The sequence below is a fragment of the Pteropus vampyrus genome, unplaced genomic scaffold (assembly GCF_000151845.1).
Source record: "Pteropus vampyrus isolate Shadow unplaced genomic scaffold, Pvam_2.0 Scaffold482, whole genome shotgun sequence".
NCBI lineage: Eukaryota > Metazoa > Chordata > Mammalia > Chiroptera > Pteropodidae > Pteropus > Pteropus vampyrus.
Genome location: NW_011889263.1, coordinates 281,086 through 292,210, shown reverse-complemented (window position 1 = coordinate 292,210; position 11,125 = coordinate 281,086). Strand labels below are relative to the sequence as shown.

Here is an 11,125-nt window from a genome sequence, read left to right as displayed (position 1 = left end):
AAAAAACCACTGTAATTCCAGCCATTTTGTTTTATTTAAGTGAAATTCACATAACATAAGCCATTTAAAGTGATTTAAAGTGAAAAATTCAGTGGCAATTAGCCCATTCACAATGTTGTGCAACCACCACCTTTATCTAGCTCCAGAATATTTCCGTTATCCCAGAAGGACACCTTGTACCCATCAGCAGTCACTCCCCATTCCCTCCTCCCCCAACCTTGACAACCACTAATAGATTTGTCTATTCTATTTCATATAAATAGAATTATGTATGACCTTTTGTTGTGACTGGCTTCTTCCACTTAGCATGTTTTTGAGGTTCATCCATGTTGTAACATGTATTAGAATTTTATTCATTTTTATGGCTAATATTCCATTGTATGGATGGACCACATTTTGTTTATCCATTCATCTGATAATGGACATTTGGGTTGTTTCCACCTATTGGCAATTTTGAATAATGCTTCTGTAACACTGGTGTACAAGTATGTTTGTTTTCAGTTCTCTTGGGTTCATACCTAGGATTGGAATTGCTAGATCATACGTAACTCTATGTTTACCTTTTGAAGAATCATCGAACTGTTTTCCACAGTTGCTGCACCATTTTATATTCCGACCAGAAGTGTACAAGAGTTCAATTTTTTCCACATCTTTCCCAACAAATGTTTTTTTTGTTGTTGTTGTTTATAGCTCTCCTAGTAGGTGTGTCAAGCTGGTTTTTACATTACTTTTTGCCCCCACCCCTCTTATAGCACATAATTTTTTTTCTTTTTGTGTGTTGCGTTTGTGGCATGCCAACTCCAATTTTTTGTCTGCGGTGATGTATCTCTGACTTAGCAAGGTTGTGTGCCTTTCCCTTATAAGGGTGTTTAATGTTGGTAAGGTTGTCTTCATTTGACTGAGTGCACCCCCTATGGTTGAGTGCAATTGTGTGACTAAATAATTATGTACTGTAATAGTGACAGGTGGCATGACTATTAAAGGATGTAGGTTTTATATGGTGCTGGATATGATTGTGTCTGATGTTAGCTGTGTGCCTGACTACATCATTGTGTTTGTAAATGGTTGTGTGCAGCTGGGTTTCATGTTTTTGTGTCTGAGGCACATTTATGTTTGACAGAGTTATGTGACTGCATTTTCTAGTTTTGTGAGAACATCCAGGAATCCTTGCATGTCTGTTTGATTGTAGCTAAATCATGTCAGTATGAGTGTATGATTGTGTGTGATTGGGTAACTGTGCGTGATGTCAGGTGCCTGTCTGTGTGATTATGAATTCTATATCTGAGAGATTGTGTGACTATAACATTCTATAACCAAACAGTATGTGTTTTCCTGCCTGGGAATTGTGTACCTGTACATGGTCTATGTCATGCACAGACACACAATTATATGTGGGACTACATGGTCTGTGTGGCTGAGGGACAAGGAATTTGTGTCACTATGTAATTGAATATTATGTGTGTACGATTATGAACTATGTGTCTGTGATGTGTGTTCATGTCGCCCCCATTCTGGGCTCCCAGGGTACCACAGTGAAGGTCCCTGGTACAGCACCTTGGATCCTGCCCCCATGTAAGGCAGACATCTGGCAGCAGCAAAGCCCAGGGCAAGGGCTGGTGAGGATCTCCTGCAGGCCAGGTACTCCTTGTGGTCTGACCTAATGGTACCTTCCCACCCAGCTGAGTGGGTCGACTCTCCCTCCCCAGCCCTCATTGCACTGGAGCAACTGCAGTGGCACCAGCCTCAACCTCCACACAGCCTCCCTCCCTGCAGCACCTACCAGAGTGGAGGGCCCATGGTAGACAGTGGCAGCTGATTAGCAGGAGCTGTTCCTGCCACTGGGCTCAGACCCTGAGAGTTCACAACCCAGGCAATTTCAAGCCAAGCTAACATGAAGCCCCATTCCCCAGCGCCACCACTTGCTAGGGACAGAGCTTTGGCTGTTCTGGGCCTCCACCTGATAGCGGCCTCAGTGTCTGGGGTGTCTGATAATGCTTGGCCTGGCAGGGAGTTTGTGCCAAGTCCCGCCATCAGCATCTTTGCTTCTGTTTCTTGGGGAGGGGGTGGGCTGCAGGGCCTCAGCCAGGAGAGGGGTTCTTGAAGCCCCTTCCCAAAATCCCCATTCTGTCACCCCTCTTCCAGGAAGGTAACCGAGAGCAGGCTCCCAAGTCTCTCCTTCTTTGAGGATGCAGTGCCTCATTTTATCTAATACCTGAACCCCCAAACCTCTGAACCCCCAGCCCCTGAACATCTAACTGGGCTTTAGATACAGGGTCAGTCTTTAAAGCTCTGCCTCAAACAGGCCAAGGCAAGGTCTGTTCCCCAGAAACAGTGACCCCCCCACCCCCGTCTTTCCTGACCCTTATCAGAGGCTGTAGCCAATCAGCTGAAGGCAGAGAGGAGCCCTCCAAGGGGCCACTGGAGCCTCAGAGCCCACGAGGCCACTGAGGGAGAGGAGGCCTGAGGCCCAGGGTGGGCACCAGCCAGCCATGGCCGCAGCTGAGACCACTTTGCCTTCCATCGGTACACTGACCACCCTAGGCTCCTTCCCAGACACACAGGAAGACTTCTTAAAGGTGAGGCCACAGGGTCTAGGTGGCTGGCTGGGGTCCCAGGCAGTGGTCACATCTTACTCTGGAATCCAAAGACCTGGCCAGGGCTGGGGGTCCTCTGCACAGTCTAGGGGTCTACATGTGTTCTAAGGGCTTATTTTTGTCTTAGAAAACTGAGGCTTGTAGCTGAACACCCTGGGGGGCTAGGCTCAGTGAGACAACCCCAGGTATCAGGAAAAGAGCAAAGGTGACTAGGGGACATCCAGGAATTAATCTTGAGAATTAATCTTCTTTGGGGACTGGGAAGGAATGGGAGGAAACTGAGGCAAGGCTGCCAGTACGTCCCCCTCCCCAACCCCTGGTCTTCCATTCTTAGCTCTGCCAACCCCTTCCCCCATGCCTGAGTGTGGCTCCAGATAATGTTAAGTCTTATCTCCTGTCACCAGCCAGACTCGATCCAACCTCTGTTCCTGAAGCTTGGGGGAACCAGGGCAGTGAGAGGGAGTAGGACAGACTTCACAGACAGGCAAACAAGACCCCTTTCCAGAGCTTCTGGGCAGCCTGCTCCCATCAGGGCAACAGGCCGCCTCTGTCTTCGGGCAGGGTGGTCTGGTAACCACTGAAGCCTCACGCTACCGGCTCCCTCCCGCAGTGGTGGCGTCCTGAGGAGGTGCAGGACTTGGGTCCGGGTCCCCCAGACCCCAACACGCCGCCCCTCCATGTGAGGCCAGGGTTGGAAAACGCGCATGGGGAGGAGGAAGACGAGGAAAGGGACACGGCCACCGCCTGGGATCTGGATCTCTTCCTCACCAACCTGCCGTGCTCAGAGCCGGGCGGCGCGCCCCAGACCTGCGCCCTGGCGCCCGTCGAGGGTCCCGGGGTGCTATTCTCGCCACCGCCCGAGACTCTGGGGGCGTACGCGAGTGGCCCGGGACTGGTGCCTGGGCTCTTGGGTCCCGAGGAGCAAGCGGGCTGGGCGCGCCCGACCTCCCGAGCTCCGGCCTCTGACACCTTCGTGAGCCCAGCCCTGGTCCCGGGCCCCGAGCCCAAGGTGCTGCCGCTGCAGCCGGTGTATCCAGGGTCGGGCGCGGGCTCCTCCGGCAGCTACTTTCCACGGACCGGGCTTTCAGTGCCTGCAGCGCCGGGCACCCCCTATGGGCTACTGTCCGGGTACCCCGCGCTGTACCCGGCGTCACAGTACCAAGGCCATTTCCAGCTCTTCCGCGGGCTCCCGGCACCCGCGCCTGGCCCCGCCGCGCCCCCCTCCTTCCTGAGCTGTTTGGGACCCGGAACGGCGGGTGCGGGACTCGGGGGAACTGCAGGAGACCCAGGAGGAACCACTGAGGCCGCGCCAACCAGGCGCAGCCGGCGCTCGTGGGCGCGCAAGAGGCAGGCAGCGCACACGTGCACGCACCCGGGCTGCGGCAAGAGCTACACCAAGAGCTCCCACCTGAAGGCGCATCTACGCACACACACGGGTGAGGCGCAGGGACATGGGGGCGGGACTGGAGGCGGGGCCTCTGGAACAGGGTGTGGCCCGGGAGCACAAAACCGAGAACAAGGGGGAGGGGCTAGAAGCGAAGATCCGACCCAGGGGGCGGAACCATAGCGTTAAAGGCGGGGCTAAAGCAGAGCCCTACAGCAAGGGATGGGACAGAGGAAACTAAGAACGAGCCTGACCCCTCCCGAGTAAAGAAAGCTAGAGAACAGGCAACGGTGTGGGAGGCGAGTGGGGGCAGAAAAAGGACCCGGAAAACCTGAGGAGCGTTTCAGGGAACTGACGGGTAAGACCTGGCAAGCGGCGAGGAGGGGGGGCTAGAGGAGACTGCGGGGAGGGGCCAAGCTTGGAATGCTGGGGAAGGAGCCAAAGACACTGGGTTCAAGTTTGTGGCAAGCGAGGAGCGGAGTTATGGGTCAGGGAGTATAAGCGGAGATTGTTGGCATGGAGGCAGAGCCAGACTATAGGGGCGTGTCTGGGGCTCAGGAGGGGAAATACAGGGGCAGAGTTAGTTTCAAGTTCCCAGATGCAGAGTCAGGTCCAGGAGAGTAAGAGGAAATAGCTGGAAAACAGAGGAGGGTGAGCAAAAAGCTGGATCTCAAGGAGCAGAAGTCAGAGGCGGTGCCGTGGAATAGACACAGGTAGGAGGAAGAGTGAAGCCTATGCATTTTGGGATCCGCATAGATGATGGGGTCAGCTGTACCTACCTGTCAGAGAGGTGGAAGATCCAGGCGTCGCTGCGGGAGAGAGTAATCACTGCAGATAGGGCCTGGGACACCAGGTGGATTTCGGGGCTCAAGGGTCAAGGCCAAGGGTCAAGGATAGGGCAGCAGCCTGGAGGGTCCCCTGGTGCAACGAAGGAGCCGGACTACAGGGCGCAGGGCCAAAGAACGAGGGTGGGACGACTTTAGGACGCAGGGGCAGGGTACCTGTGCACAGGAAGTGGGGCCAGTGGTGTAAAGGATGTGATTTGGGTCCAGAAAATGAGAACAGGCGTGGGGCCTGATGCAGGTATAGAAGAAGGGTCGGGGTCGCAGAGGGCTGGACCTGAGTACACTTCCCTGAGAGTAAGTGGCTTCTTAAACTTCGCACCCTAGACGCCTCACTTGCCTCACTCTAGTCCTGTCCAAGGCTGAGCAAAGGAGTGCGGCCAGATGCAGGGGCAGACCCGGGGGCGGGATGAGGCGAACAATGGCGCTCACAGCTTCCTCGCCTTCCAGGGGAGAAGCCATACGCCTGCACGTGGGACGGCTGCGGCTGGCGGTTCGCGCGCTCGGACGAGCTTACCCGGCACTACCGAAAACACACCGGACAGCGCCCCTTCCGCTGCCAGCTCTGCCCGCGTGCTTTTTCGCGCTCGGATCACCTAGCCTTGCACATGAAGCGTCATCTTTGAACCAACTGCCCCCCCCCCACTTACCCCCAGCACTTGGACTTTCACGGGGACTGGGGATGGAACAAGAGTGGGTCTATGCTGGGTGGTTTTCCCTTGAAAGGACCCTCGCCCAAACTCGCGGCCCCACAGATTCACCGAAAGATCAAGGCTTGGCCCATAGACAGACCTGGGGGAGCATCCAGCGGAAGCTCCCACATGCCCTTAGCCATAGTGGGCCACACAGAGACTTCCTACCATCACTCAGACCCAGGGAGACAGACTTCCAAATAAATGAGCTCAGATGGACATTCAGACACTTCGGACTGAGAGAGACCCTCAGAAAGCTGGACCCTCAGACCAGCTCACGGGGGGCCCTGACAGCAGTAGAGGTTGTGGGGTGAGGCTTCTCAGAGACCCTGGGTCAAGAAGGGGTCTTCACACTGTGACTTCTGAAGCTCCACATGGTGGCAATCTGCTGTGAATGGTTATGGGTCCTGTAAAAACGCCCCTCCTAGATAAAGCTTCAGCGTTGGCCTGACTGTGAGTTTTGGGTGCTGGAAGATGGGAGGAAGCTCTACCTCCAGAGGTGATAATGGGGGGCCACACACACCTTCACAGCCTACCTCCTTAGCCTCAGAGACCCCTTCTCGGGTACTGCAAACCTTGCCGCGCCTTCTCCTAACCCGAGATCAGGCTACATCATCTGTCTCCTGCCTTGAACCTCGGGGACATTCACAGGGACAGTCTTCCCTCCATCTAAGAGCCCTCAGCCGGACCCCGGAGCCCCAGCACCCTTCACCTTACCATGATCCAAAGTGACCACTTGGCTAGTTCAGGGAAGCCCCAGGAAAACATGCAGAATGAAAAGGGAGAGGACTAGGAGCACAAACTCCCCTTAAGAGAGCAAAGTCACAAGAATTGGAACTCAGGATCTATGGCAGGAAAGGAAAAAAAAAAGCAAGTTGCATTTGACCCATAAACCGAGAGAGAATGGGTCCGGTGAAAGAGTGGATTAGGATTAGCAGGAATTAAACGAGACAAGAGGAGGAGCCTAGAGGAGGGACTTGAGCTGTGATTAGCCATGGGCGGGAGGCGGAACACCGGAATCGCCTTGCTATAAAAAGGCGTGGTCTGGTACGAGCCAGAGAGTGGACTCTACCAAAGAGTTTTCCGGGTCGAGTCCTCCGGAAGCGGGACTGGCTGGAGCGGGGCCTGCAGAGAGTGAACGCTCGAAAGGAAGCCCCGCCCCCGGATGGTCTGGGACCGCCTTTTCAAATCTCTACTTTTCATACGGGGGGACGGAGTTTCCATGCTCGAGCTGTCGTGCCTCGGGTTCTCGGCTGAGTTTGGGGAAATGAAAGTTACAAGGGGCCAGGCCTGACCCAGCATGTGATCCGGCGCCTCACGGTCTCAAAACAGATTCCTCGACCTCAGCCCCATGGCGGTGCTGAGCGCTCTGCTCCTGGCCGCGCTGCTGTGGGTCCCTGCAGGCACCTTGACCTGCTATGGAGACTCTGGGCAGCCTGTGGACTGGTGAGTGCGCGGGCGCCGACCACACCCCTGGGGCCAGACTGGGGATTGCTTTGCTCCTGGGTGAAGCCCGAGGCTCTTTCTCTTCCCCTTCCTTCATTTCTGTCACTCCCCAATCGCCAGGTTTGTGGTCTACAAGCTGCCGGCTCACAGCGGGCCCGGGGTTGCAGCGCAGAAGGGGCTGCAGTACAAGTACTTGGACGAGGGCTCCGGGGGCTGGCGAGACGGCGTGGGGACAATCGACAGTTTGATGGGAGCCGTGGGCCGCAGCCTGCTGCCGCTGTACAGAAACATCAGCCAGGTGAAAGGATGCTGGGCAGAACCTGGGGTGGGACTCTAGGGAGGGCGTGGCCTGCAGGGGAAACTTCACGTCTTATCGTCCATCTCCCCCAGCTCGCCTTCCTACTCTACAATGACCAGCCGCCTAATTACAATGGGACTCAGGACACTTCCAGCAGGGGGCACACCAAGGGTGAGGCCCAGATTGGGGTTTGTGGAAGGGCTCTGGTTTCCTTCCACAGTTTCCTCAGCTAACCCCTGACCTGTGGGAGGGGGTACTACTCTATCAAGCCCTGGGATCTGCTTCCTCATTTTATATTAACGTCCTTTCTCCAAACTATGAGTGGTCTGCTTCCAAAAGTGTCCAGTGGTGGTCTCAACACTGCCCACACCCTCTCCAGACTCCCTGCAAACCGAGTGTGTTCCTGGTTGCACATGTGCTTGTTGGGATGCTTTGAGCCCTTGATCCCTGTCTTCTGGTTCAGGTGTGCTGCTCTTTGACCAGGAAGCAGGCTTCTGGCTGATCCATAGCGTTCCCGGCTTCCCACCTGTTTCCTCTGCTGGATACAGCTGGCCTTCTTCTGCCCAAACCTATGGGCAGACACTGCTCTGCGTGTCTTTTCCCTTCAAACAATTCTCGAACATTGGTGAGTGGGAACTGAGAGGCGGGGTGAGTTCCTGATTCTCAGGCCAGTATGTAAAACAGTCTCATTTTCTCCTCCCCTTGCCCTCCAGGCAGACAGCTGAGCTACACCTACCCCCAAGTGTATGACTACAAGCTGGAAGAGACCTTTGCCCAGATATTCCCTGACCTGGAGGAGGTGGTCAAGGGCCACCACGTTTACCACAGCCCCTGGAACAGCAGTGTAACACTCACATCAAAGGCAGGGGCCACATTCCAGAGCTTTGCCAAATTTGGAAAGTTTGGAGATGGTGAGCCCTGAGATTGAGGGTTGAAGAACTATTTTTACAGAGTGTGTCCATGGATGAGGGCAGGTGAGAGATAAGGACAAGGACTCTGGTAGCCAGAAGTACATGAGAGGTAGATAATCAACAGATCTGGGTTCAACTATTGGTTTCTGATTGTGCGGTGCATGATTTAACTGGACTCTCAGTTTACCCATCTGAAAAATGGTACTGATGTCTACCCCAATGTTGATATGAGTTAAGTGATGAATATACAGCATTTAGTAAGGGCTATTAGTCTTAATGTTGTTATTCCCCAGGGTTGCCAGGAATTGACAACTGAGAAAACTGAGCTCAGAGAGGGGCAGTGACCTAGGGAACCCCTAGCAGGGCCCCTGACCCAGCCCATTCCCTCTTTCCATCCTCTACAGATCTGTACTCTGGCTGGTTGGCGGAGGCCCTTGGCAGCACCCTGCAGGTCCAGTTCTGGCCACGCTCTCGTCACATCCTGCCCTCCAACTGCTCTGGGGTCCAGCATGTGCTGGATGTGACCAAGATAGCCTTCCCTGGGCCAGCTGGGCTCACCTTCAGTAGCACAGATGACCACTCCAAGTGGTGTGTAGCCCCAGAAGGTCCCTGGGCCTGTGTGGGTGACATGAATCGGAACTTGGAAGAGGAGAAACGAGGTGGGGGCACACTGTGTGCCCAGCTGCCCACCCTCTGGAAGGCCTTCCAGCCTCTGGTGAATGCCTGGAAGCCCTGTGGGGAGAAGAGCAGGACCTTGTCTCCAGGAAGCCCAGCAGAGAGTCTGAGAGCTAAGGCACAGAAGCCAGTTTGAACTTCAGTTTAAATCCCTATTTACTCGCTTCCTAATTGTGACCTTAATTATGTGCCTTAACCTCTCTGTGATTCATTCTACTCATCTGCAAAATAGGAACCATAACACCTGATTTAGGATTGGTGAGGAATAAAAGGAAACTGGTGGATGAGGCTGTTAACCTTTTCTACCGGAGGGCACTGGGATTCAGAACAGGTTGCAGCTCCCTGAGGGTCTGGGGGCAGCTGGGTCATGGGTGAGATACAAAGGGGGACCACAAGGTAGGGTCCACATAAGACTCACCTCTCCTTTCTAGTAACCAGGACAAGTTCCATCGCTAAATAAACACACAGCAAAAGGGCCGAAACCTTGCCTTGCCAGGGGAGGAGGGGCAAGTTCTGGAAAGCTCACGAAGCACAGACACACTTTATTTATATGTGTACATATGTATATAGGAGGCTGTACAGTGCAGGGCCAGTGGCCCCCTCAGCTATGGGCCTGGGGGTGTGGGGCAGGGTGCCCCTTTTTTGGTTGGGCCTACTGGGGGTACAGCTTCAGCAGGGCACCGGGAAGTCAGCCACACCTCAGGCTTGGTGACGGGAACCAGAAGGGAAGCTGGTGGGGCTGGGGACACGGCGCTGCTGGGCGCATTCTTCATTGGGGCTAGAGAAGGGGTCTGAGAGTCTGGGGAGAGCTTGGGGGAAGCCGGCTTGGAACAAGGCCCACTCAGGGTGATCCGCTCCTCCACTACCTCCAGTACCCAGCGATCCTGGCCTCGGGGCGCCTCAGACGCGCAAGACACCAGAGGTATGGAATCCTGCAACCCCTTAGAGTCCGAGGCTGGAGGCTGGAGCACCTCGGCCTTGGGCCCCGGCCGCACGGGCTCTACGACAATGGGCACCGGGGGCGTGCCTGCCTCACCAGAGCTGCTGCGCCGGCCTGTCTCGTGTTCCTGAACAGGACTCAGCGTGGCCTTGGCCACAGCCCTGGCCGCCCCGCCCGCACTATCTTCGGTTTGCACGCTCTGGTGCCGCGTGCCGCTGGCGTCCCGCTCCAGAGTCCGGCCCCCGGGAGTCGTCACTCGGGGAGGAGTGCAGGCCTCCATACCGCCTGGGGACTCCTCCTTACTCGATGCTGCCAGCGGCCTGGGGGCGCCCTCAGGCAGCAGTGGGTCCGCGCCCAGGCTCAGGGGCGACTCCTGGCGTCCCAGGCGGCGGACAGCGACCTGTCGGGGCGCGCCAGGCCCCTCGACAGGGGGCGTCTCGCCATCAGACTCGGCGAGGCTATGCAGTGCCAGCTCGCCGTGGAAGTCCTTGCGGAAGTCCGGGTGTCCCACCTCAAGGCTGTGTTTGCGAAGAGCGCCCTTCTTGTCAGCGCCCAGCGAAGCTCCCAGCTTCTCCGCCGACTGTACGCGTTTGAGGAGTGGCGAACGCGGGGGCTCAGCACTCTTGGGTCGCGGGCGCACCACCGGCGGCGACGAGTGCAGCTTGGCCGGGAAACTCTGCGTCGTGTGCGAGCTGCCCACCGTGTGGCCAGGCAGTGGCGGTGGCGATGCCTGCGTTGGGGATGGCGTGTGCGCCAGCGGCGACAGTGGAATGTTGCCGGCCGACTTGCAGCGTGCAGAGCGGTACTGGCGGTGTAACTTTGGCGACAGGCCGTGCAGCGTGCTGGGCCGGATGTGGTGTGATGCCGACGATGCCGGCGAATTGGGCGTGCTCGAAGCCGGGGAGCTGCTCTGGGATGAGGCCCCTGCAAATGGGCAAGAAAGGGTATTGAGTGTGGCAGGCACCCGCGCTCGACCTTCCGGAGGCGGAGGCGCAAAGCATACCTAGGTAGGCGGAGTCGGGTGTGGAACGGTAGCTGTGGGTGGGCGAGCGTGCGGGCAGACCGTGGGTGGGTGACCCAGGAAGGCTGTCGCTGGAGGACAGCGAGCGGTTCAGCGACGACAGCGAGCGGCTAGTGTGCAGTAGATTCGACTGCTTCGTGATTTTGCGGAAGAGGGAGCTGCGCTTCTTGCTGGGGTACAAAGAAGGGTCCATCTACCGTAGGCTAGAGTCCAGAATTCCTGGCTCCTCCCACAACAGCCCTTGGGACCACCCACCACTTGGCCCCGCCCACTCCAGCTACAACCCACTTATCAGGGCGGGAAGTTCACCTGACTCAGTTCA

At 56.2% G+C, this 11,125-nt stretch overlaps 3 protein-coding genes across 6 annotated transcripts in view; 2 read left to right on the top strand and 1 right to left on the bottom strand.

The window, feature by feature from the left end:
• Positions 1-2,437: 2,437 nt before the first annotated feature.
• KLF1 (Kruppel like factor 1) lies at positions 2,438-5,964 on the top strand. The gene is made up of 3 exons (XM_011382534.2): positions 2,438-2,576; positions 3,205-4,030; positions 5,271-5,964. The coding sequence occupies exons 1-3, from the start codon at positions 2,490-2,492 to the stop codon at positions 5,444-5,446; spliced, it is 1,089 nt and encodes a 362-aa protein (XP_011380836.1). The 5' UTR covers positions 2,438-2,489; the 3' UTR covers positions 5,447-5,964.
• A 674-nt stretch (positions 5,965-6,638) lies between these two features.
• Positions 6,639-9,126, top strand: DNASE2 (deoxyribonuclease 2, lysosomal). Its single transcript, XM_011382533.2, has 6 exons — positions 6,639-6,958; positions 7,079-7,256; positions 7,349-7,427; positions 7,720-7,881; positions 7,970-8,167; positions 8,572-9,126. Exons 1-6 carry the CDS (start codon positions 6,864-6,866, stop codon positions 8,976-8,978), a joined length of 1,119 nt encoding a protein of 372 aa, XP_011380835.1. The 5' UTR covers positions 6,639-6,863; the 3' UTR covers positions 8,979-9,126.
• Positions 9,127-9,271: 145 nt separating this feature from the next.
• Positions 9,272-11,125, bottom strand: part of MAST1 (microtubule associated serine/threonine kinase 1) — a 36,362-nt gene continuing 34,508 nt past the window's right edge. For 3 of the 4 annotated variants that reach the window (XM_011382529.2, XM_023524612.1, XM_023524614.1), the window contains 2 exons: positions 10,786-10,973; positions 9,365-10,706 (listed from right to left, as the gene is read on the bottom strand). In XM_011382529.2, the coding sequence (XP_011380831.1) occupies positions 9,448-10,706; positions 10,786-10,973 (1,447 nt within the window). In that variant the 3' untranslated portion in view covers positions 9,365-9,447. Of the gene's footprint in view, positions 10,707-10,785; positions 10,974-11,125 lie in introns of all 4 variants that reach the window. The other variant, XM_023524613.1, reaches the window with a different exon arrangement.

Excerpts from the sequence above, each read along its gene's own strand:
- KLF1 (XM_011382534.2), top strand. The coding sequence starts at position 2,490 with ATGGCCGCAGCTGAGACCACTTTGCCTTCCATCGGTACACTGACCACC. Across the intron at positions 2,577-3,204 it reads CACAGGAAGACTTCTTAAAG|TGGTGGCGTCCTGAGGAGGT; the intron begins GTGAGGCCACAG and ends TCCCTCCCGCAG. Across the intron at positions 4,031-5,270 it reads GCATCTACGCACACACACGG|GGGAGAAGCCATACGCCTGC; the intron begins GTGAGGCGCAGG and ends CTCGCCTTCCAG.
- DNASE2 (XM_011382533.2), top strand. The coding sequence starts at position 6,864 with ATGGCGGTGCTGAGCGCTCTGCTCCTGGCCGCGCTGCTGTGGGTCCCT. Across the intron at positions 7,428-7,719 it reads CAGCAGGGGGCACACCAAGG|GTGTGCTGCTCTTTGACCAG; the intron begins GTGAGGCCCAGA and ends CTTCTGGTTCAG. Across the intron at positions 7,882-7,969 it reads CAAACAATTCTCGAACATTG|GCAGACAGCTGAGCTACACC; the intron begins GTGAGTGGGAAC and ends CTTGCCCTCCAG.